This window comes from Lepidochelys kempii, chromosome 5 (genome assembly GCF_965140265.1).
Source record: "Lepidochelys kempii isolate rLepKem1 chromosome 5, rLepKem1.hap2, whole genome shotgun sequence".
In the NCBI taxonomy this organism is placed as follows: domain Eukaryota; kingdom Metazoa; phylum Chordata; order Testudines; family Cheloniidae; genus Lepidochelys; species Lepidochelys kempii.
Genome location: NC_133260.1, coordinates 78,225,852 through 78,248,206, shown reverse-complemented (window position 1 = coordinate 78,248,206; position 22,355 = coordinate 78,225,852). Strand labels below are relative to the sequence as shown.

Here is a 22,355-nt window from a genome sequence, read left to right as displayed (position 1 = left end):
ATTTGATTTTACACCTTTTGTTACTTTGTGTAATGTAACTTTTATAATGGGTTTTAAATATACAGTATACACTGGGGTTGAGACTAGTGAATGTAAAGAGAGTTTACATTTGGACACCTGCCAAATTTTGCTTGTGATAATCAGGGGTGAAAGTAAGATAAAATACTTACCGGTACGGGGACCTGGCTCTGGATCCCCGGAAAGGGTGGGGCCTTGGGATCAGCCTCCCACAGCCAGCCCATGCTGGTCAGGGCTCTGGCAGTGATTTAAAAGGCCCGGGGCTCCAGCTGCTGCTGCGGTAGGAGCCGGGAACCCCAGGCACTTTTCAATAGTCGGGCCCCGGGGCAGCTGCCCCTTTTGGCCCCCCCCTTCGGCGGTGGCCAGGGAGGGGAGTCGGGGGGTGCATGGAAAAAGGGGCACACTGTACTGGCCCGTACCAGCCTACTTTCACTTCTGGTAATAATACAATAAGCCTTTTTCAAATGCACTTGTACAAAATCTACCTTTTTCTGTGAGTGACCAACTAGCCTGATTTTAAGAATGCCTTACTATGAAATTACCGATCCAAGCTTTTCAGCTCAGCTGGGTTTTCACTGGCACAGGGAATCCCTGGGAATAATAAGGTCAGTGCAGCTAGCTTTCTGTCCTGGTCCCTTGGCATAGGAGCATGTTGTAGATGGAAGATGTGGCAGACTCAGAGGGGTGACAGACACACTCGAAGAACTCTAGTAGATGGGAGTGGCACAACTTTCCTTTACAGAAGCTGTGCTTTTTTAAAAAAAGAATCTAATTATTATTTCAAATAAATTTTCCTGGTACTGATATAAAGCTTACTGGTCTGTAATTGCCAGGTTTTCCCCTACTGGTTTATCTATCAAAGAAAAAATTATTTTCAAAAATTCAGGACAATTTATTCAAGTTACCTCTTCAGAAGGGAAACGGGACTAGTCTTGCGTTCCATTTAACTTCATTTCCCAGAATGGACTGGAATTGTTACCATTCCACGCAAAATCATTTGCTAAACACTGCTCTTTCACAATTTATCGCACAGCTCTAAGGGACACTGTCAAAGTTGGTAGCCTTAAACATTGACCTACCATGACAGTGCTCCCATCTGGTAGGTCCTACACCTTTCGCATTCCTTCCATCTATTTCTTTTCCAACTGATCGTTGCAACTATCTGAAAAATAACAAAAAAAACACTAAGATAGGGATTGCGCATATGCGCTGATTCGTTTAATGTGACTCTCACAATAAACTGGGAAGGGTCCACTCCTGACGTCTTTCAAAGCAGGACAGCATCTCACTAACAAGGAAATTCAGGAATCAAAGTTTTGTAATGGTCATGTCTCCAAATCTGTTTGATCGATTTCTTACCTCAACGTCTGCTGGTACAATTTTCTCCTATTGTGCTTACTACTTACAGATGCCTGAAATGACTTTCCTGAAATTAGCACTCCTTGTCTATGACTCTCAAAAAAATATTACTACTGGTCAGATACATTTTCTCTGTTTCTCTCTTCCTCTTGCCCCTGTATCTTCTTTTTCCCATCTCGGCTTCTGGGTTTGTGTCTTCCATCCATGTAGCTGATCTTCTCTTTTCCTCTTCTCTCTATTCTCCTTCCTTTCTGACCAGTATCTTTCTCAGATACTCTCCTTTTCCACACAATCCATTTGCCATCCATTTAGACTAATTCTTTCCCCATCCATTATTCATCCTGTCAACAATTTTGGCTGCCTAACACAAGAAGTGCTAGCAGCACTGAACACTAGAAACCATTTTTGTGCACAATGCTTCTGATGATTCCCAGGGATTAAGACTGTGCAATGCTGGACTGGGCAGCTAGCTCTGCGTGCAGTTGTTCATCACAGTGCACCATCGCTGTTTATGGTTTTTCCCCCCTTCTGGATAGTTGCAATGGTTTACTCGAAAGAGAAATAGATGGCAAGCATCAGAAAGGTAAGAGCTTTCAAAGGAGGTCAATGCCAGAGTATGCCTATCAATCCTGACAGAGTCCCTTTCAGCTCTTTAGAAGTTCATTAACTCATTAAGGGGGTAGTCTCATCTTAATGCACATGGAGTCATGTTATCTTTCTGTGTATCAATTAAAAAAAAACCTCTCTACAAATTCAGTCCTTAATTCTTGTCTCATTACAACATAATTACTGTGGATTTACATGAGTATAACAGAGTGGAGTTTAGCACTTAAGGTACATACGTTTTTAGAAGTTTCACTTTGTGGCCTACTTGTTCAAGCTTTTTTATGGTTTTAGTATCTTTTTATTATAAGGATTTATTTCTTATCGATACAGTTCTCCATTTTGATATTAAGGATTTTTAATCAGCAGATTTTTAAATTTAAAGGAGTGCTCTGAAATATGTGTAGTTAGTACTCTACCTGTATACATCCTAAATAGCCATGCTGGGCAGCTATGTGCACTGCACTGTTACCATCCTGGTCAACTTCATCCAAAGAAATCCCTTGTTCTTGCATAAACTGGAGAAGCCAGAGAAGTATTTTCTCCTAAGGAAAAAGATTAAGAAAGAAATAAAGCAAAAGCAAAATTTATTAGAGATGGCGCTGGTAACACTAACTATTATTAAAGTTGCTTGACACTTCTCTTAAGACCCTGTTTTCAGTTCAGGTATCCCCCTTAAAATTCTTCCTTGGAACAATCTCTGGGGATGCCTGCCGTGTTGGCCAACAATGGTGAAGGAACATCATTTTGCTGGGTAGTGCCCTTAAGTTTTAATTATCAGAAAACAAAAGTACAATAAGTATTTTAGAGAGACGCTTATGTAGGATTAAAAACAACTATAGTTTAGAAATGTTTTTATATAAACTTCTCTGGTGAATATTAAGGTCCAAAGTTTTGAAGCTATCCTCAAATTCTGTGCCTCCAATTAGTATGGTGCAAATTATGCCATTTAGTCACCTATCATCTGATCGTACCTAAAAACCAAGTAGGTGGATGACTAAACGTTATCGTTTGTACCAGTAGTCGACTGCAAACACAAAATTAGAGGCCAGGTTCAAACCCATTTAAAAGTTTGCCCCTAGATTTTAGTTCTAGGCAACTTACTATTAATATTTTTAAACATTAAAATAACTTCTCTCTCTCAAATGACTACTCTTCAATAGGTATACCCCCAAATGGCATCTGTAGATAAATTAAATGAATGTTTGAGTAATACAGATGAAAAATGAATTCTTGAACGTCAAAAGGCTGTTTCAGTGTACAAGAAATCATTTAGTGTATTTTGAAGATGAAGATTCTTGGAAATGCACAGAAAATAGAGATGTTCTTCAACTAAATTAATTCAAAGAAAATGGAGGATAACAGGCAAACTCCATAAGATTTGGGTAATCACATCTGTGATTCACATCTGCAATAGACTATAGATATTGATCAGTTATATCTCATATTTTCAAGGCTTGTGATTATCATCCACTTGCAGTCGTTATTAAGGTTAACCTACACTTGTAGAATGCTAGATCTAATGGTTTAAAAAAAACCAATAATCTAAGTTTCCCAAAACAAAAAGTTCTAAGCATGTCAGTTAAGATATGCATCCTTCCATGACATGCTGCTCCAGGTGAAGGAGGAGTGACTACGTGATTGTTGGGGTGAGTTTGTCTGTTGTGTGCATGCTTGATTTGAGTTCATAGTGTGGTCTGTTTTGGGGGCTGTGCTGAACCTAGAAGCCTGCCAGGCAAGGCTGAGAGCTTACTAATGAGGTTATAGCCTGCTATCCTTTAATTCCTGATCCCTTTAGGATCCCTTGACAAGGGGGTGGGGCTAACACAGCAAGAACAAGGATTTAAAAAGCCTGCTCCCAAGTGACCAGAGCAGCTATTGAATGGGAGAGTTTCTTGAGGGAGATTAGAGAGGGAGTGTGAGAGCCAAAAACACCTAACAAACATACTGTAAACTTAGGCCAATAAACTCCCCTCAAAAAACAAAGACCAAATAAAACAAGTAAAAATAATGCAAGCAGAAGTCCAGCAGCAGAGTGTGGGCTATCCAGTTTATTGCACTGAGTGAAGCATGTATGATTACCTGCCTTGTGGGCAGCTGGTGTATGTGTGCATTAGGTGCAAGCAACTCATGGTCCACAGTGACCAAGTACAGGCTCTTAAGACCAGAGTGACTGAAATGGGGGGAGCTAAGGGAGACAAAGAGATACAAAAGACAAGACTTTCAGGGACACAGAGTGATCCCAGCCCCAGTCTGACAGCTTCAGTGCTGCTGAGGAGGATGAAAGTCTCAGGGAAGGAGAACATCGAGCTGGAGAGGAGGGAAACAATTGCATAGTTGCGACTCTTCTTCCAGATGATCTCATGCTATCCTCTTGTACTGAGGATTCCCCTCTGGGACAGAGGACTTCTGTTATTAGGAGACAGGTAATAGCAATGGAGGATTTGATGATTAGAAATAGAGATAGTTGGGTTTGTAATGATCAGGAGCAGTGCATGATGATTGTGTGCACGTTGAAAGGTCGTGGACCTCTTGAAACAGCTAGATAGATTTATGGACACTGCTAGGCAGGAGCTAGTGGTCTTGGTACATATAGGTACTAATGACATAGGGAAAAGTAGGAGAGAGGACCTGGGAGCTAAATTTAGGAAATAGATTAAAGTCCAGGTAGCATTCTCCATGGTAGCATTCTCTGAAATGCTTCCAGTTCCATGCATAGGGCCAGTTAGACAGGCAGAACTGCAGTATCTCAATGAGAGATCAGTGAGAGGGAAAAAAAGCAGTGGTGGCAAAATCAGCAACTGGTTCTGTGCTGTTCCCAGTTACACAGGATAAGATGAGGGCTGCTTGTGCACTCCCCCTCTGAAGGCCATCAGGCTTTGACTGGTCCCTGAAGAAATTTGGGGGAGAGTAACCTATCCACCAGAGGAATGAGAGGGGGTTAGCAGCCCATTAGTTCTTTTCCTCAAGAGACACCTCAGAACCCAAAGATGATGGGGGTCCTTTGGGGAGGGTTCACTGTAGGGCTTATTTGGGGAAAGAGGACCATATAGTAACAGAAGGCTGTGTAATCTAGTAGCGTATCTTCCCCCAAGCTCCCCACAAATCAGTATAATTGGCAGAAGCATACAAACACTGAACCTTTTAAGGTTATCCGTCACTAGATTTCTATGTCGATTAGTATAAGATAAGGTTAGTTTACAACGTGCTTTTAGATAAAGCTCAATAAAAATGGCTAGAGGTAGGCAGATGTTATTCAAGTTTCCCCACACCTTGCGCCATTGCTAACGAACGCATCTAATTCCTAAATTGTCACGCTTTTGCCAAATTATTTCAGGCTTGTAGTCTCCTGGAAAGGTCATGTAAACTGTACCAGATTGCTTGGTTGTTTTCTGATGTGGCCAAAAGTCCATTAGGACCATGATGAGATGACTAATCTCTTCTACCAGAGGTGAGAGAGTAACATACCAACCTAATGTGTCACTTAACCCTACCCACAGCCAATAATTTACATCTTGATGGCAGGAACTAGAAGGAGAAATAATTTTAAAACACCTTAATTAAAATATGCAGTTGTATGGGGCCTTAACATTCTGACTAATTAAGAAAGTTTGTGTTTAATAATTGAGAGGTTGCATTTAGTAATGAATGTAAGTTCTGTTGCAAAACATCTCACATGAAGAACAGTATAAAAGGGAATTCTTGTGCAAGCATTGAATCAGTCTCTTTTAAAAAGCAAAAACACTCATTTAAAATGGAACCATACCTGACCATAGCAACCTGCATAGTGAATAAGGCTTGGGTGATCTTTTGAGCAACTTAATTCAGCAATGGCTTCTGTTTCGCTCACCATCCACCGTACACACTCCAGTTGACCATTCTAAATAGAGAAAGAGAAGGATTAAAAAAATTCCAGTTGTTTTAGATTCCAAACCACATCTACTACATATGGAAATGCTAATGAGAATCATGTATGCATATTGATGTTCATGTAAATCATCCTAATTTGTTTGCAAGGTTGTGTTTATATCTACTTATAACATATTTGTTAACGCAAGTGGGCTGGCTTAATTATAACGTGATACTGATAACATTTTGCCTACTTAAAATTTACCCTGGAGATTTATATGAATAAATTATTCCTCCCTTTCCCTTCTAAATGCCTGTTGTATAGAGTTTTTGGCACAGAATGGCTGCTGAATGACACCACAGATGCGGCTGCATTTCAAGAGTAAATGAAGTGATATTTAAATATTCAAGCTGTACAGAATGGAACTCTGCTTGTGTTACTCATGAGATTAGTCCCAGCAATTTAGAAGTCAAATCAATCGGACTACTACTTGTGCGAATAGATAGAGTATGATTTGGCCACATATATTAAACTTTTACTGTCACACAGTTAAAGGGATACTCTCTAGATTAGGAGATACAAAATTTGACCTGCCTTTACCTGATAAGATACATTTCTTATTTATCTTTTTGTAAAACCTTTGTAATGCTCTATCTAAAAAGTTTCAAGTTACTTTACTCACTTTCTTATATTTCTCTCAATTTAATTAAAAATAATTAAAGCTGTGAAAATATTGTAATATATACTTTTAATCAGTCCTTTAAAAGAAATCTTACATCTCAGATCCTGGCTCTAATGCAGCCAAATTTAAAACCATCTTGATAAAACAGTACCTTTTTTACCACCCCTCAAATAAAATCTTCTATTTTGAGACTTTTTAAATCAAAGAAATGGATTAATAAATGATAGTGTTTGCTAAACAACTAAAGTCATCAAGGGAACCCTTTATAATTTGCAGGGGGTTTTCACATAAGTTAAAACAAACTATCAGTATGGCAGTGTGACTTGCTTGATACAGCACTTACTCCAGTTCAACTCTCCAGCTCATGAAAGAATCAGAATGAGGTCTTAAATTACCTGGCTTGGTTGGAATTCACTCAGTCCTTAATGGAGAATGATGTGCATCACACAAACATCATCTTCTGAAGCATGTGGCAGTGGTCATTGTCAGAGACAATTAGAATAACCTGGTATGGGAAGTCCTGCTCCTATACACAGACATTGGGTCTGCACACTGGTGTAAATCAGAATATACTCCATTGGAGTCATACTGTTATATAACTCCATTGGAGTCATACTGGTGTAAAACAAGTGCAAGGAGAATAAAACCCATAATAAATTATATTGGTGCCTAAAGAGTTGCAGGGATGGGGATTAAAGACTGTCAAATTTAGTTATGCCAGAACAATTTTACAACTTGAAGGACAACACAAGCACAACACATTATAATTAATGGAACTTGTGCCTGAGTCTCCTACATGATACAGTACCCATGCCTTCATAGTATAATAAATATGTATAGTGCTTTTTATCTCAAAGGATGCCCACACGTTTTATAAACAAAAGGAATGGCTTCATCAACTATTGAAAAAACAGCCACGCACTCTGGGAAGGAAGACAATGAAGTTAGCAGAGTATAGCAACGCTATCTGACAGGTTAGGATAAGTAGTAAAGAAAAATACTACACTCAACTGAAACTGCAAGAGGACTTTAGGGAGACAGAATGTGGATATCCAGACTTGAATTTGGCCAGGACAGTCATTCTAAGGCTATGTCTATACCGTGTGCCTTACAATGGCACGACTGTGCCACTGGAGCCATGCCTTTGCAATGTACGCAGCGTAGCTGCTCTTTGTCGCTGGGAGAGAGCTTTCCTGGTGACAAAATGACACCACCTCCAACGAGGGGCAGTAGCTTCATCACTGGGAGAGCACTTTCCACCGATGAAGTGCTGTCCACACAGGCACTTTTTGTTGTTGAAACTCTTGTTGGTTGGAGGGGGGTGGTTTTTATACCCCTGAGTGACAAAAGTTTTAATGACAAAAGCGCAGTGTAGACACAGCCTAAGATTCCTATAACTCTGAAAAGCAATTTACTTGCCAAGAGAAGTTAGACATCGATTTCATTCCTTATTTGAAAGACAGCAGTTTAGTTTTACTGTCAAACTTCCTGCACACCATTGGATTTTACTACAGCACAACAGCACTATAAAGTTTCATGTTTTACTGTAAAATACATTTTCCCATAAGCTTTAACTTTTTCCCAGGTGACATTCATTTTTCTAGTGCTCTGCAAGAGGTCCATTTTAACTTTGGTCTGGTACTCCAAACTGCTCTTGATATCGAAGAAGTTGCAGCTTCAGATGTGGCACATTGAAAAAAGCAGCATTAGAAACTACCAAAAGTGCTGTCATGCTTTACCAACACATATTTCCCATACTTGTCTTTAATACTATACTCATCTGAGTGAAAAACAAGACATAGTTATAGCCAGTAAAGGAATACTAGTCTGAATCTGAGTTAATATGAATAAAAGTTCCTTGAAATAGAACAGCTGATTTTTCTTAATACCAGTTAACTAAGCTAAAGTTAGGTTAATGTGTATGTGAATAAAACAACAACAATCCATTAAATGATACAGTGGTTTATGGCTGACATTAACTCTATAAAAGAAACACATTTTTATTTACTTATGTGACATCACTTAATGACAGAAATACCCCCTTTTTGCTTTAATTTAGCAAAAGGATTGAAAACAACATCATCCTGGTCTAAGCATTATTTATAGCCATCACAGATTATTTAAGCCCAAATCACCTTTATTGCTAACCCAGCTGGAGTTAGTTGTTCATTGTTCCGCTCATTCAAACAGTCTTCTCCCATCAAAGAAGTGAGATGTTGCAAGCACTCTGCGTGTCCCTGTGATGCTGCTATGTGTAACAGATTGTTCTCCCTTTCATCATGAATTTTGTCCAGATTGTCTGCTGCTAGGTGTGGCTGTGCAAAAAGGAATAGTGGAAAAGGCAGCAATTCAATTATGCAATTTAGGATAAAAATGTATACAGGATATCAAGTCTCACGGTTCTGGATATAAGCCGATCACAGGATATAAGCCAAACACCAATATATGGGCCTATGAAGAATCATTCTCCATGCACGTTATTGTACATTTGTCCATAAGAGGGGTTTTACACTTTCCTCTAAAGCATCTAGTGCTGGTGTAATCAGAAACTAGAAGGACTATTGGTCTGATTCAGCAGTTTCTAACAAGATTCTCATATACAGAGAAAGGTCATGTCCTGTGGTTTGGCCTCTCTGTATAGTTTCTGGTTACTTTATCTGACAGAATATACTCACATTTCGAATGTTTTTTTAAAATTTGTCCCTTTTCTTTTTTGCTACTATCTCTAGGAGTAATTTGGCATAAAGTGTCCATGACTCCCCTTAGCAAATTTGCCTATGCTTTTTTCCCCCCATTTCACATGCCACTAGGAGGACAAATAATTGAAAAAAGGTCAGATTTATCCTAGTTCATGGTAAAAGTGGTAGCTTATATTAGGTACAGTGAAAAATGTAATTAAGCTCTGAAACGTCTGAATGCTATTTTAATGTGTTAGCTAGTTCCATTAATATTATTTGTATTGCAATAGTGCTTAGAATTATTGTATTAACCAATGCACAGATATATGGCAATATGTGATCCTTGCCTGAATCTAATTTTAAAACAAAACATAACTGTTTTTCAGAAACAACAGGAGAGAGAGGAAGAAGGGAGGACAAAGGTAAGGAGTAACAGTGACAAGATCATATGGTTATGCAGATTAGCTAGCATACAATCTGATTCAATTAGGTGTTTTATACAAAAATCCTCTGCATTTCTTTACTTCCAGCTTTTTGAATTCTGTTATTATTTTTAGTATTGTGATCTATTCCTCTGCCTTTTTCTAGTCTTTGAATAACTCTGCTTTTGTCTTTGTTGCTGTGTTAATTATGTGCCATTGTGCTTGCTTTAGACTGGGAAAGCTGAACAAAAGATAGCACAAAATAGTGCATGCACTGCTACTCTGACAGCCTTTCTGAGTCTTGTTTCCCTGCATCATGGTGTTAATTTGCAACTAGTTACTTTGGAAACGCCTATTCATGGTTTCTGATCGAAGAGCTGGAACTAACCAAAACTTCATATGGGTCAGAGGGCAATCAAGCTTTAGCTCCCATCTGTGAATGCTGCTGCAACAAACTGGCATAAACACTCCTGAATAATAATCAGGATACAACAGAAGCCTCTCTGTTCCCATGGTCAGCATCTGAGTAGAAAGTGACGTAATCCACAAATAACTGAACAAAGTGAACTGCAAACATTCTGCAAGGCAAAACTTCGTAAAGAAATACATTTTAATTTAGTAAACAAGTAGATTTTAAGATGAAAAGCATCTGCATTTTATATTATTTCAGTTCATTATCTAAATTACTAATATTGTCTATCATGACTACCTAAGATTAAATATCATATTTGTACATAAACTCCACGTTTCATTTGGAAACCCATGCACGCAGTTTCTGATTAAAGGGGATCAAATGGAGTTGCAACGTATGATATGCACCTAATCAACTGTCGACTTATCGTATTGTCTTACAGATGTGTTTTATTAGAAATGCCTTATGAAAAGGATGACACTTACCAGTAATGATATCTGCCCTTCTTTCACAATGTTTAAGATGCTTTTATTTTTTTTCATGTCTTCACCCCTTTCCTCTGGGCCTCCTGAGCTGCTCCAGTTCATATTACTGTTCAGTTCATCAAGTTTGTTTTCTGTCACGGCTGTCTGCAGATGAAAAGTCCTCAGCTGGCAGTTTGGCATTGTCTTCTCAGTTTTATGAGCTTGGGGATCAGTAAATGTCCCGTTGAGGAAGCCCTTGCTCTGGGCTTCAGTTTCATGGACTGAGCTACATTTAACTAGAGGCTGGGAAAGCTCTAATTCTTCAGCTAAATGCTTGTGCTGATTAAGGACAATGGACTGCGCATTTCTCATCTGAGAGCTTTTCACAGGGGACAGAACACAAAACTGTGTTGTGCTGGCTGGCAAGTTCTCACTGTTTCCTGCAGAGCAGGTCTTGCCACTCAGACCATTCTCTGTTGAACATACACCCAAAATCCTTTTCTCTGGGGCCACCTTGGTAAAAGAAGCAAGTTGCTGGCTTGATTTAATGTAAGGCACATCCAAAATTTCATCCATGTCCAGGTCATAATGCTCCAGCTCCCCAAGCAAAACACCAGACTCAATGCTTTTACTTTTAAGGCCCTCTCCATCTCCTGAACACTGATCATCATTCTGAGATGTAGGGTGAGAATCGCTACCTTTCTGGTATTCCACCTTCTGGTTCTTTTGGTCATCACTTTCATTGTTCTCGGAGCTCTCCGGCTGGTGCTTTAGTGGGGAAACCCTCTTCACTGGTCTGAACTTACTGTACATGTCTGCAATTCCTGTTGGTTTTTGTGCATTTCCAATAAGAGTTGAAACGCCACAGCTCCAGCCAGTGCTTGAAACTACAGAAAAAAAGTAATTTGAGTAAGAACAGAACATCAGTATCAGGTGTGTATGTTTATCCAGTTGTATACTTTGAAGATTAAAGCACAAGGAACAGAAATTTACTAGAAAACATGTTACATTCACACCTAAGCAGATTTGCAGTTAACCATATTTCTGCTACAGTAATACCAAAATTAAACAGTCTGGAAAGAAACTCTTTTCAAATTTGACATACACCTTAAACAAAAAGAACTGAACCAAATTTAATGAGAAAAATGTAAACCCCAAGTACATGATGCAGGTAACATCAATTGGTAAAGGTCTATTGGCATCCATATTAATCCTGTCATAAAACCATGGTAACCTATGCTCTGCCATTTTTATCTCATTGAGCTTCATTGGAAGAGTGGGATATTCTTCTGCGCGTTTAGCAATAGGGCTGTTTGGAAATTTCCCATCACAATTGACTTTCACTGGAAATTTGGATTTTTGACTAAAAGTTTTTCACAAAAACTGTCTGCTTTCTGCAGAAAAATTTTATTCTTCATCAAAGAACTGGAAAGTTCTTGGACTCTGGTTGAAAATGAGGTATCTATTTGGATGTGCCACTATGGTGCCTCAAAGGAGCTGTAATTCCTTGCCTTATGTCCCCATTCTCCTCTATGGGTCAGGCTCCCCAGCTTGACTTTATGCCCCATTATATATTGCAGGCATGGGACTCCTGTGGTGCACCACGTCCCCTCACCCCCAGGGAAAATTGTGATGCTTCGTAGGAAACGTACTCTGACCCAGGGAGCTTGTATGGGAGAGGGGGAGCATGAGGCACCTGAACCTCAACTCCCATGAGGCATTACGTCAGGATTTCGCAATCAGAATATCTGGCTTTTTTGGTGGAAACATTTCAGTTCTGTATTTTTCATGGAAAGTTTCAAACTACTGGTTTTCTTTTCATTTTGGTTGAAAATTTTATGCAGAATGCCTCGATTTTTCAACCAGTTCTAGTCAGTAGGAAAATCCTCCACCCTTCCATAACTACAAAAAGTACAGTCCCAATTCATCATAACCACAGTGCCCAGAATCAGTGGAACCCCAATACTAAGCTTTATATTTATATTTTTAGTGGGGAGGTGGGAAACTCAACAAATTCTTTCACTAAAATCAACTTAGATGTTTTCTTTTCAGGTGACCTATAATGTTTATAAAGAATGAGCACATTCTAAAGAGGCACATTTTAAACATGGTAGATTTATTACTAGCTGTAGTGCATCAGTGAGGTCTAATTTGTGATCACATACATAATCTGTAACAAATACCTTTCTTAAGAAGCAGCAATATACAGTTTTCAATACATTATAGAAGATATGAATCAAAAGGATAGTAGTGCTTAGTAAATGGAGTTGTCCGACTATCACCTTGATTTTTTTGGAGGCTCTTGTGAATATATATCAAAGAAAACAACAACAACAACAAGACAAGTAATTTAGTGGGCCAAAAGAAGAACGCATTATACTGATTTATTTATGTATTGTATAAGATTCTAGGTTCAAAGGGTTACACTTTTATGTTGGTTTTATTTACATGTGAAATTTTTTCCAAGTGATACAGGGAAATGAATACCATATGTTTTCCAGCTGTTTTGTTCTGACAGGAACCATTAAGGACCCTGAATGGAAATGAATTCTGCCTGAGTCTTATGAAAACACTTCTGTCAACAGAAGGGTCTAGACAGAGAAAACGGCATCAACATTTTGTTTGTCATCACTTTCCTTATGCTTAGATCCATTATTCTGTTCCTAGGCTGAAACAAGCTACCTCTTTGCCACTTTTTAATCTTAAAAATTAAAATCCACACATAACAGTGACAGATAAAAATATTAAATCTGATGTTAAGAGAAAGCAAAAGCTGTTTTCTACAAAGCTTTCTTGATTCACCACATGTTCATTTAATTCTTGTTTCCTGCATTACATCCACAGTAAACCACCTTTTGCTCATTACTCATTTTTCCTTCTATTTTGTCCACTACATAAATCGGACATTTCTTTATAAGTATTGCCGACAGAAAAGCAGATTTAAATACAACACAATTATCTAAGTTTCCTGTAACTCATGAATAGATCTACTTATTTAAGCAGAAAGATGGATTGATATTGCACATAATACAGGACTAGAAGGTTGTAGCGTAAACCCACAGACCCCGATAGGAAGTGAGGCTGATCAGACAGGCAGGCACAATCTATTCTGATGCTGCTTCCTGTGGATGGGGATTGCATATTTTGCACCAGCCATTACACTGACAGAGTGCTGATCCCCCATGAGCACCGGCCCCACTCCACAGACCTGTGCAGAAAGGAGCAGGGCCATGACCTTGCCTCCTCCCCGCCCCCTTGTCATGGACTTCTTCCCTGAGAGATCAGAAGTCAGCAGGGGGTTTGATTTCCAGAGAGCTGAGGGCTCAAGGATTGCTATTGTGAGTAGCTTTACACAGCTGCTCCAGTGGGAGAAGGATCTTGCTCACCCCTCCACACTCATGAGGTCATGCAGAAGCCATTGTCAATCAGGGTCAAATAAAGGCTAACTGCTTGACTACTCTAGAAACCATGACACAGGCACTGAAATGGAACCCAGGAGATTTTATTCAATTCCAAAATCTGCTCCACACTTACGTAACCATTGGTACATCACTTATACAATGTCTCCATTTCCCAACTATAACAAGGAGATAATTCTTCCCTATTTCATAGAAACTGAAGAACCCAGGTTTCCTGAAGCTCATGCTAGTGCCCTAACCACTAGACCATCTTTCCAGTGTGCAAACTTCTCTATGAACTTGCTCAGGAACAGAAGGTTTGATACTGGGTGATAGTTGGCTAGGTTTGATGTCAGGGTGGGTTTCTGGTTGGACAACTGCATGTTTGAAGGAGAAAGGGAAGATTCCTTCTCTGAATGAGTTATTGGCTATTTTGGTGATGAGCGGCATCTGCTGTTCATGACGCTCTTTCACCAACCTGGAGAGTCATGGTTCAGAGGGTTTGGGTGGAGACTTTCCCAGGTGTCCAGTACTTCTAGAGGCATGAAAGGACTGAAATCTGGGAATGCAGAAGGGCTGTTCGTTGGCCAGTATAGGGGGAGAAGTTCCATGGCGCCTCAGAAGCCTTTCTGAACATGTGATTACTTCACTAAAGTGGGATGATAGTTCCTTGTAACACTTGGTACTTGGTTCTGCTGTGGACACCAGGGAGTAAGGGTTAATGAACAGGTTTACCACCTTGAATGCCTCCTTAGCAACTTCAGAGGCTGAAAGGCAGGTTTCCTGACCTATAATACTGCTTTAGCATAGGCTTTGAGAGATTCTTTCTGTTTTGACTTGTCTGGTTCAGCCTTTGTTTTCCAACATTGGCTTTCAAGTTTCCACCCCTCTCTTTTTATCTGATACAGTGTGTCTGAGAACCAAGGAGGTCTGTGTAGTGATCGGCAGGAGGGTACTGCTTGGAGACCACTGGGCCAATGGTCAAGACTAGAGCATGATGATGATGATATGCTGCTGTCCTTAAGCATGTTTCGGAATTTGATGGGCTCCATGAGTCTTCATAGTCATATCAAGGTCTTGGGTTTTTCTTGTTTCCTGAGAATTGGGAGAGCTATGATAATTTCCTTAATGAGATGACTGTCCTTCCAAGATAGTAGCTGGGTCATGATGTAGTCTATAATGACATTTAGCTTTATGGGTTAGACTGGAGGTGACATGTGAAAGTGCTAGGGAGGTAAGTGAGGAAATGTGTTTTGGGGCTTTTGATTCTGAGGTGTTGTCAGCATGGAAGCTGAAGTCTCGTAGGATGGCATATCTGGAATATTCATCACTGTTGCCGACAAGGTATCGATGGTCTCCATTAATCAACCTTTTAGGCTTTCATGGTTTGTAAATGAGCACACCTATGTTAGGCTTGGTTTTAGTTGGCTCTCATTTCTAACGTCAGATGAATGAATTCAGAATACCTTGTCTTAATGAAGCACCTCTTCTCTGCCCCTGCAGAACTTGGTAACAGCTTTCAATTTCCTATCATCTGAAAATTCCCTTATTGTGGTGTTTACTCCCTTTCCATGATCAGTAATGAAGACTTGGCCTAGCACTGATCCTTGTGGTACCTGACTAGAAACCTGCACAACATTTTAAAAAAAATCTAGCCCTTTATGTTTTAAAGTTACCATTTATATACTGTATACTCCTGTCTTTCCAGTGGTTAAACAGATGGATGATTTTACATTGGGAATTCTGTTGACATCTCTGCCTTATCTTTCCTCTTGTGGTTCATTACTTTACTTCGTCAGAGCCCCTTGAATGAATTAAGACTTTCTTTTATTCCACGTCCAGCGGTCTTGGACTTCGTATACAGACACTGAGGCGTAGTCTACACGAAGGAATATTTTAGAAAATTCCTCACAGTTGTTCACACTGATTCATCTCCACCAGTGTTAGCAAAGATGGGGCTTTAAGAGACAAAGGGATGCTATATATAACAATGGGATAATAAGAACCAGTTCTGAATGTATTTCTATTTTAATTAATAACATCAGTGAAATATATTAACAATTTTAACTGAAGGTGGTGCTGTTTTACAGTTTTAATATACTAGCAGCTTCAAAGAGCACAACTTGTGCTTTGACACAAGTGCTCTGGCATGAGAAACTTGATTTGTGAATGACCCTGTGTGTGTGAGAGTGGGTGTTCTCAACTTCCTGGATTTCAGTTCCACTTATCCATTAGGACAAAGTAAGGTCTGGGGTTAGGATATGACAGAAACAGGCATTACTATTAGCTCACTCTACATCTCTTTCCAAATGATCCATAGAGCAATAGCCTCAATGAAGGATTCATTTGTCCTAGCTTGGCTAGAGGAAGAGCATTGCAAATGCTGTCAACTATAATGGATAGGATATAGAGGAGAGAGGGAGGGAGATGATAAATGAATTGGGATCTTCCAAACCTTGTCTGGACTCATTTTAGGATGTGACCAGGTGAGGTAAGGGAAAATCCACACTCAGATGTCTGGGAGGAAATCACAAGGTTAGTACAGATACAAAATAATGAAGGGGAGGAAATTAGTTAAAAACAACAGATTTTAGGCTGAAGAAGTATCACAAGTATAATTGCATTACTATATACCCATTATTCTAATTATTGTTTATCTGAACGGAATCTTGTATCTTCCCTTTTTTTCAGGGCCTGACATTATCCAATCTTTCATTTATTCCAGTAATTTCAAACATATTTAGTTGGGACACACTTAGGAGGAATTATAAATACCCAGAACTTACAAATACAACTGCCACCAAATCACAATTGTACCTTAATATAAGTCACATATTGGTAAACTACCAAATAGCGTGACACATAAATTGTGCAGAGCGTACTGCTGGGGGAATTCTGTGTCACTGCGCATGCACAGAATTCATGGCCCCTGCAGATTTCTTTGCTTGCCCACAGAAAAATGACTTCTGATGGGAAAACCAAGGGAAGCCGCCAGAGCGGTCATGCACCCACTCCCTGGCAGTGCAGACAGGTCAATTTGGGCACCCAGAGCAGCCAGTAGAGACGTAAATCACCACCTGGGGGAGGGAGACTGAGTAGTCATGTGTATGTTTGAGAGAGAGAGAGAGAGAGAGACTCTCTCTCTCGCTATTACAGTGCTCTCAGCATGGAGAGGCAGGGCTTTGGGGTATTTCTGAAGAGGTAGGTGTGGGGCAGGCTCTGTTTCCTCAGGCAGAGGAGAATATAGCAGCCTGCCTGCTTAGTTAATAGTTCCCATTGTTTTTAGTTAATTCCCCCAGGAGTATAAAACTGGTGTAAAATTTTTTTTAAGGCTCCTTTACATTGCCACAATGGGGTAAAGGAGCCTTATTGTAAAGGACAATATGGCCTTATAAATGCTTATGGTGCTTTAGTTATGAGAACTGGTCTAAATTTTTGGACTGAAAAAATGTCCTGTCAAAATGTGCTCCATGAATTGTTTGCTGCTGACCTTTTTGGACATGGTCAGTAGCCAGTATAAATTGTGAGTTTGAGTCCCCAGCCCTCACTTGTTCTTCAGTTGTCTATTATGTAACATATGGCTGAATATATTTGTTGACTAATAATTGGAAGCAAAGGGTCAATACCCCCTGGATATTCTTGTGAACCATGCTTAATTTAGTTCAGTGGATACAGTAGCATAGAAGGTTACTGAGCTAACCTTTCACTGCTGGGGATAAGAGGTCAGTTGGTTTACATTAGTAAGTGAATAAAGATCTCCAGTAGGATGCTGTTCTTGTTCTAGACACCTATTTAACATCATCACAAAGTCATCTCAGCTAACAGCATACACCTTAGTACAATAAACTAGCTCAGTGAAGCTGGTTGGGCACAGATGTCTTGAACTATTAGCTCCAAAGGCCTTATCAAATCTACCTGTCTCCCCAATGTTCACTTACTATGAGAAAGAAAGCAACCAATTTCATACTGAACAATGAAGGCAAGAGGAGCCGATTTCTGCTCAAGTAAATCATTCTTGCTTAGAAAAAACTCTGGAAATCAAGTGACCTATGGACAAACAACACCATATCAGAAACTGAACTAGCTGAAATTATGTTTAAACTGATTCCTTTAACTCTGGTTGGCCTCAACATAGATAGGACCATAAAGGTCCTTGGATCTAATTACCCTGACTATGAACAGCCCTTCCATGAGGCAGGATGGGACAGAAAACCCTCATAGGATATGCCTGTATTGCAGCTAGGAGTAAACCTCCCACTTTGGGTTGACAGACTTGCACTAGCTTGAGCTGAGCTAGCACACTAAAAATCGTATTGTGGATGTTGGAGCTCTGGCAAGGTCAAGCCTAGGGGGTTTTCCGCCCAAGCCACAATGTCCACACCACTATTTTTAGTGATCTAGCTTGAGCCCCGCTAGCGCAAGTCTGTCTACTCATGCTGGATGCTCACTTTCAGCTGCAGGATAGACATACCTCCAAATTCTCCCTGAATCATTTTGTGTCATGAAGGAGAACTGGATGGGCCAGAACTTACCTCATACCCTTTCCCCACAGAAAGGAACGTGCTTTCCCTCTTAAATCCAGTGGAAACCCAGGGATCTGGAACACCTGACTAACTGTGGGGCTCCCTGCAGCTTTACTGAACTCCTAGGTTTCTCTTAGACTCCACAGTCCCAGCAATGTGCCCATTAAACAGTAACTCCCTGATGGTGAGAGAGCCACAGAAAAGATAAAATGCCCTCACTTTGCATTAACTCTGTTAATTTGTGCAGGATGTGGGAGAAAGTGAGAGACTGAGGAATGCATTTCCCCTTAGGCACAGATCCTTGACCTTCAGGAGACAATAGAGCAAGAAGATGCCATGGAGGTGATAGACCCAACCCTTTTACACCATGGGGAAAATCCAGCTGGAGGGGATTCTTCTCTCAGACCCGTTGGCCCCTCGTTGACCAAAAGAATGGACAATGAGGGGGGAAAAAAGATGCATTAGTGGATTTTTGAAAATAAGAAGTGAAATCCAGATAACCATGGGCCCTGAAGGAGCAACAGTCAGGCAATAAGGACAAAAAAAATCTGTTGAAAAGTTTGGAAGGAATCCATGAGAAAACATTATTTACCAATCAGCATGCTATGTTTTCCTAGCATTAAAGGTATTTAGAGCAATTTAAAATCAATATAACCAAACGCTTTCTCATGTTACCACCACATTATTCAAACATTTAGATGAAATGGGTGAAGAAAATGGTATTGAGTAAACCCCGTTCTTACACCATGAACAACAGATTAGCAATGATGTAATAAAGGATTTTAGTCTCATCAAGAAGTTCTGGTGACACAATTCAGTTCAAATTATCCTGCAGTGACATTGCTGTACACATATCTTCAATTTTTTAATATAAAATAAAAATCTATCTATATTTTTCTGGATTCTTGACCCCTTGATTGAACTTGCTGAACTAAAATAGAAAAGAAAAAAACACCAAAAAACTGATTCAAACCCACAGCTGGAGGAAAAAAAAGTGGTAATTTATTTTTTCTGCAGTACACCTAATCCAAAGCACCACTACTGAGGCAGAGGAAAAGTCTCGAGTGCACAGTGGTTATTATTTTGCTAGCCCTATTATTCGGATATGTTTAGCTTTCAGTTCATTCAGAAAACAGCTCTGGGATAAATTTATGCCTGGCTTGACATAAGTAACTTGCCTCATTTCTTATTGGGCACGATTGGGAAGATGAATGGAAAGTTAAGTTCTTATCACAGGCAGTATGCTGGAATTAGGATGGCTAGCTCAGATCAGGAGAAATATTCTGCTATTAGTAAACAAGCCTAAATGTAAAATAAGGTAGAGGTCAGATTATGCATGAACAGCACATTGAGAGAGCTTGCTGTACCGGGACTGGTTCCTAAAAAGTAACCAAGCCAATCATGAAGCATGCGATAGAATGTATATTAATGTGATGTGTGAGTAAATGTAAAGGAACAAGTTTTCTGTGTAATCTGGATCTGTGACATATCCTGTGCGCTTCCACCTCCTGCGTTTGAGATTAATCAACTAAGTGTAGCTTTACTGTTTACCAAAGAAAGGAACCTGAGTGATGAGATGGGAGTTGAACCGAGTTCTGGGGGAAGTGAGTGGAAGAGGTCTCGGGGAGCCCCAACACTTCTAATACTGCACAGTTGTTTTGTATGTAATTATAATTTAAATTGTCAATGGAGTGCAGACATATCAGGTTGTCTTCATTTACAGTTTTTAACATCTTCTTAATGTATCCAGTAGGGGCTGGATATATTTTCTCTTTATATGGAAATACATAATAAATAACCCTTGGAGAGTTTAATAGCTTTGCTATAATCAGCAGATCAGGAAGTCAGAAGGACAGGAGACCACCAGTAGAACAGAATAAAACCTGGGTTTTTCCCAGTGACTGAAGTCAAGCCAAGCCATTTTCCCCATACATAACAGGGCTGGGTTTGCCTCCTAAGCTGCAGTAACAGGAAAACCCCATTGTTTGAATGGTGAACCTGTGTGTGAAGGAGAAGAGATGGGACTTGTAGTCTCCTGCTGCAAGAGAGGATGAACCCAAATACTTGTTCTGGGGTCCATACATAACTGCTAATGTTTTTTAAAGTTTTGCAATAATTGTCCACTTAAGCCAGGACTCTGAGGGCTAGTATGCCCCCATATGACGGTGGTGTGTATATGTATCCTAAAGTTTGGCACTTACTTAGCGCTATACAGTCACTGATTAATTATTTATCCAAACTCTTTTTGAAGACAGGTAATTATTATCTCTATTTCCTAATAGGGAAACTAAGGAAGAAAAATTAAGGTTTCTCTCTAAAAGGCAACTATGTAAAAATGACCTCAGCTGATGTAGCTCTACTGATACTTCAATGGAGTTATACCTATTTATGCCCATCAAGGATATGGAATGGTATCTTCTCACTCAACAGTTCTACTCCCTGCATATATTCCATTATACGTTTAATGAAAAAAATACGGTCATGCTACCTTCAGTCCTACAGAACCATTAGGACTGAAATGGTTACCAGCTCTGAGAAAGTAAATTGCATTCTTTTCTGGATCAAGCATCTTCCAACAGAACTCTTAGTTAATTTCCATTGGTAGGGGTCCCGTGGTGCTACCGTCTGTCTTCCAGAAATGCCTGTAGTTGCATCTATCCAACCCTATTCAAGGCAATTGGTGTGTAAAGTAGTAACTCAGCGGGCATCACTGGAAGACAACTGACAGCAAAAGGGACTTTACAGATGGAACTTAGTTAAAAATTCAGCTGCACAACAGGCTGTGGCTATCCCAGGATCTCTAAGAAGAATCAGACGTAACAAATATTCCAAACTTGTTATTGGTTTATATACATTTACGTTTGCAAGGCTCTCTCTCTGCAAATAAAAAGAAATATTATTTCTTCAAAGAGAGCTGAGCAGACCATTCTGGCTGGGAGACTAGAGAATGAATTGTGACTTTTAGTGGCAATTCCTACCCTGCTCCCTCTTGCTTTATCCCCTTTTTGTGGAACAGTTTATGTAGAGATCTGTATGTGGAAGATTATAATTTAAAGACGCTCCCTCATATGGGACAGTATTATAAATATAGTAGTTTAGAAAGGTGTCGTGGAAGCTGTGATTGAGAACACAGCGTAGCTGTGTACAGCAATTCATCACAGAAGTTCTGTAGTTTGTTTTATTCCTCTCTCATTCACTGGTTTGTTGTTTAATGACCCTCAAGATCATTATAGTTTACATCCCATTTCCCACCCCTTCCCCACCCACTTGTTTGCAGCAGAAAAGTATTGTCTGTGTAGACCCTGCCCTCCCCTCTGCAGCCAGTCGCAGTCTGAACAGAGAAGTAATTGAGGCTTTACTTCTCTTTATTTTCAAGTCCAGCTGCCATAAGGATTGTGACAATCTAGCCCTTAATGATTCTGGCAGGAGAAGCAGCTATTAGAAAGCTTCAATTTATCTACAAACCTTGGTAATTTACAACTATGTGAAAGGAAATACAGAAATAAGGGTTGCCAAAGTCTGGCATGGTCCATCTTCCCATGAATTTCAGGTCTCAGGTTTCTGCTGTAAATGTTTTAGATTCAACAATATTAATGAAAGCACAATTAAAGCATCAGATGAAAGATAAACTTTTCATAGCTCCACACTAAAGTATTACTCTCATCAATTCATTTTTGTTCATCACAAAAAGAAAAACAAAAGAGGCTTAATCTGATTTAGAAAGTGAAAAACAACACTGCATGAACTTTTTGTCAGTGGGGGGGAAAGGTCTCCAGCTGGTTCTCATCTAGATGCCATGATTCTTCATTTAGTTTACACTATTAAACTCAAAAACTTTGCTTTAATCTTAACTGTTACAGTATGTCCTAGATTCTACTGTACTCTACTCTATCTTGTAGCATCTCTGATAGGATTTCAGACCCTGGCAAAATATCATCCCTCAAAC

At 39.7% G+C, this 22,355-nt stretch overlaps 1 protein-coding gene across 2 annotated transcripts in view; it reads right to left on the bottom strand.

Annotated features, from left to right (window-relative positions):
- SNCAIP (synuclein alpha interacting protein) overlaps positions 1-22,355 on the bottom strand; it is a 100,017-nt gene that overhangs the window by 23,236 nt on the left and 54,426 nt on the right. For both annotated transcript variants that reach the window (XM_073344812.1, XM_073344813.1), the window contains exons 4-7: positions 10,510-11,375; positions 8,648-8,827; positions 5,747-5,860; positions 2,400-2,525 (exon numbers count right to left, since the gene is read on the bottom strand). In XM_073344812.1, the coding sequence (XP_073200913.1) occupies positions 2,400-2,525; positions 5,747-5,860; positions 8,648-8,827; positions 10,510-11,375 (1,286 nt within the window). The remainder of the gene's footprint in view (positions 1-2,399; positions 2,526-5,746; positions 5,861-8,647; positions 8,828-10,509; positions 11,376-22,355) is intronic.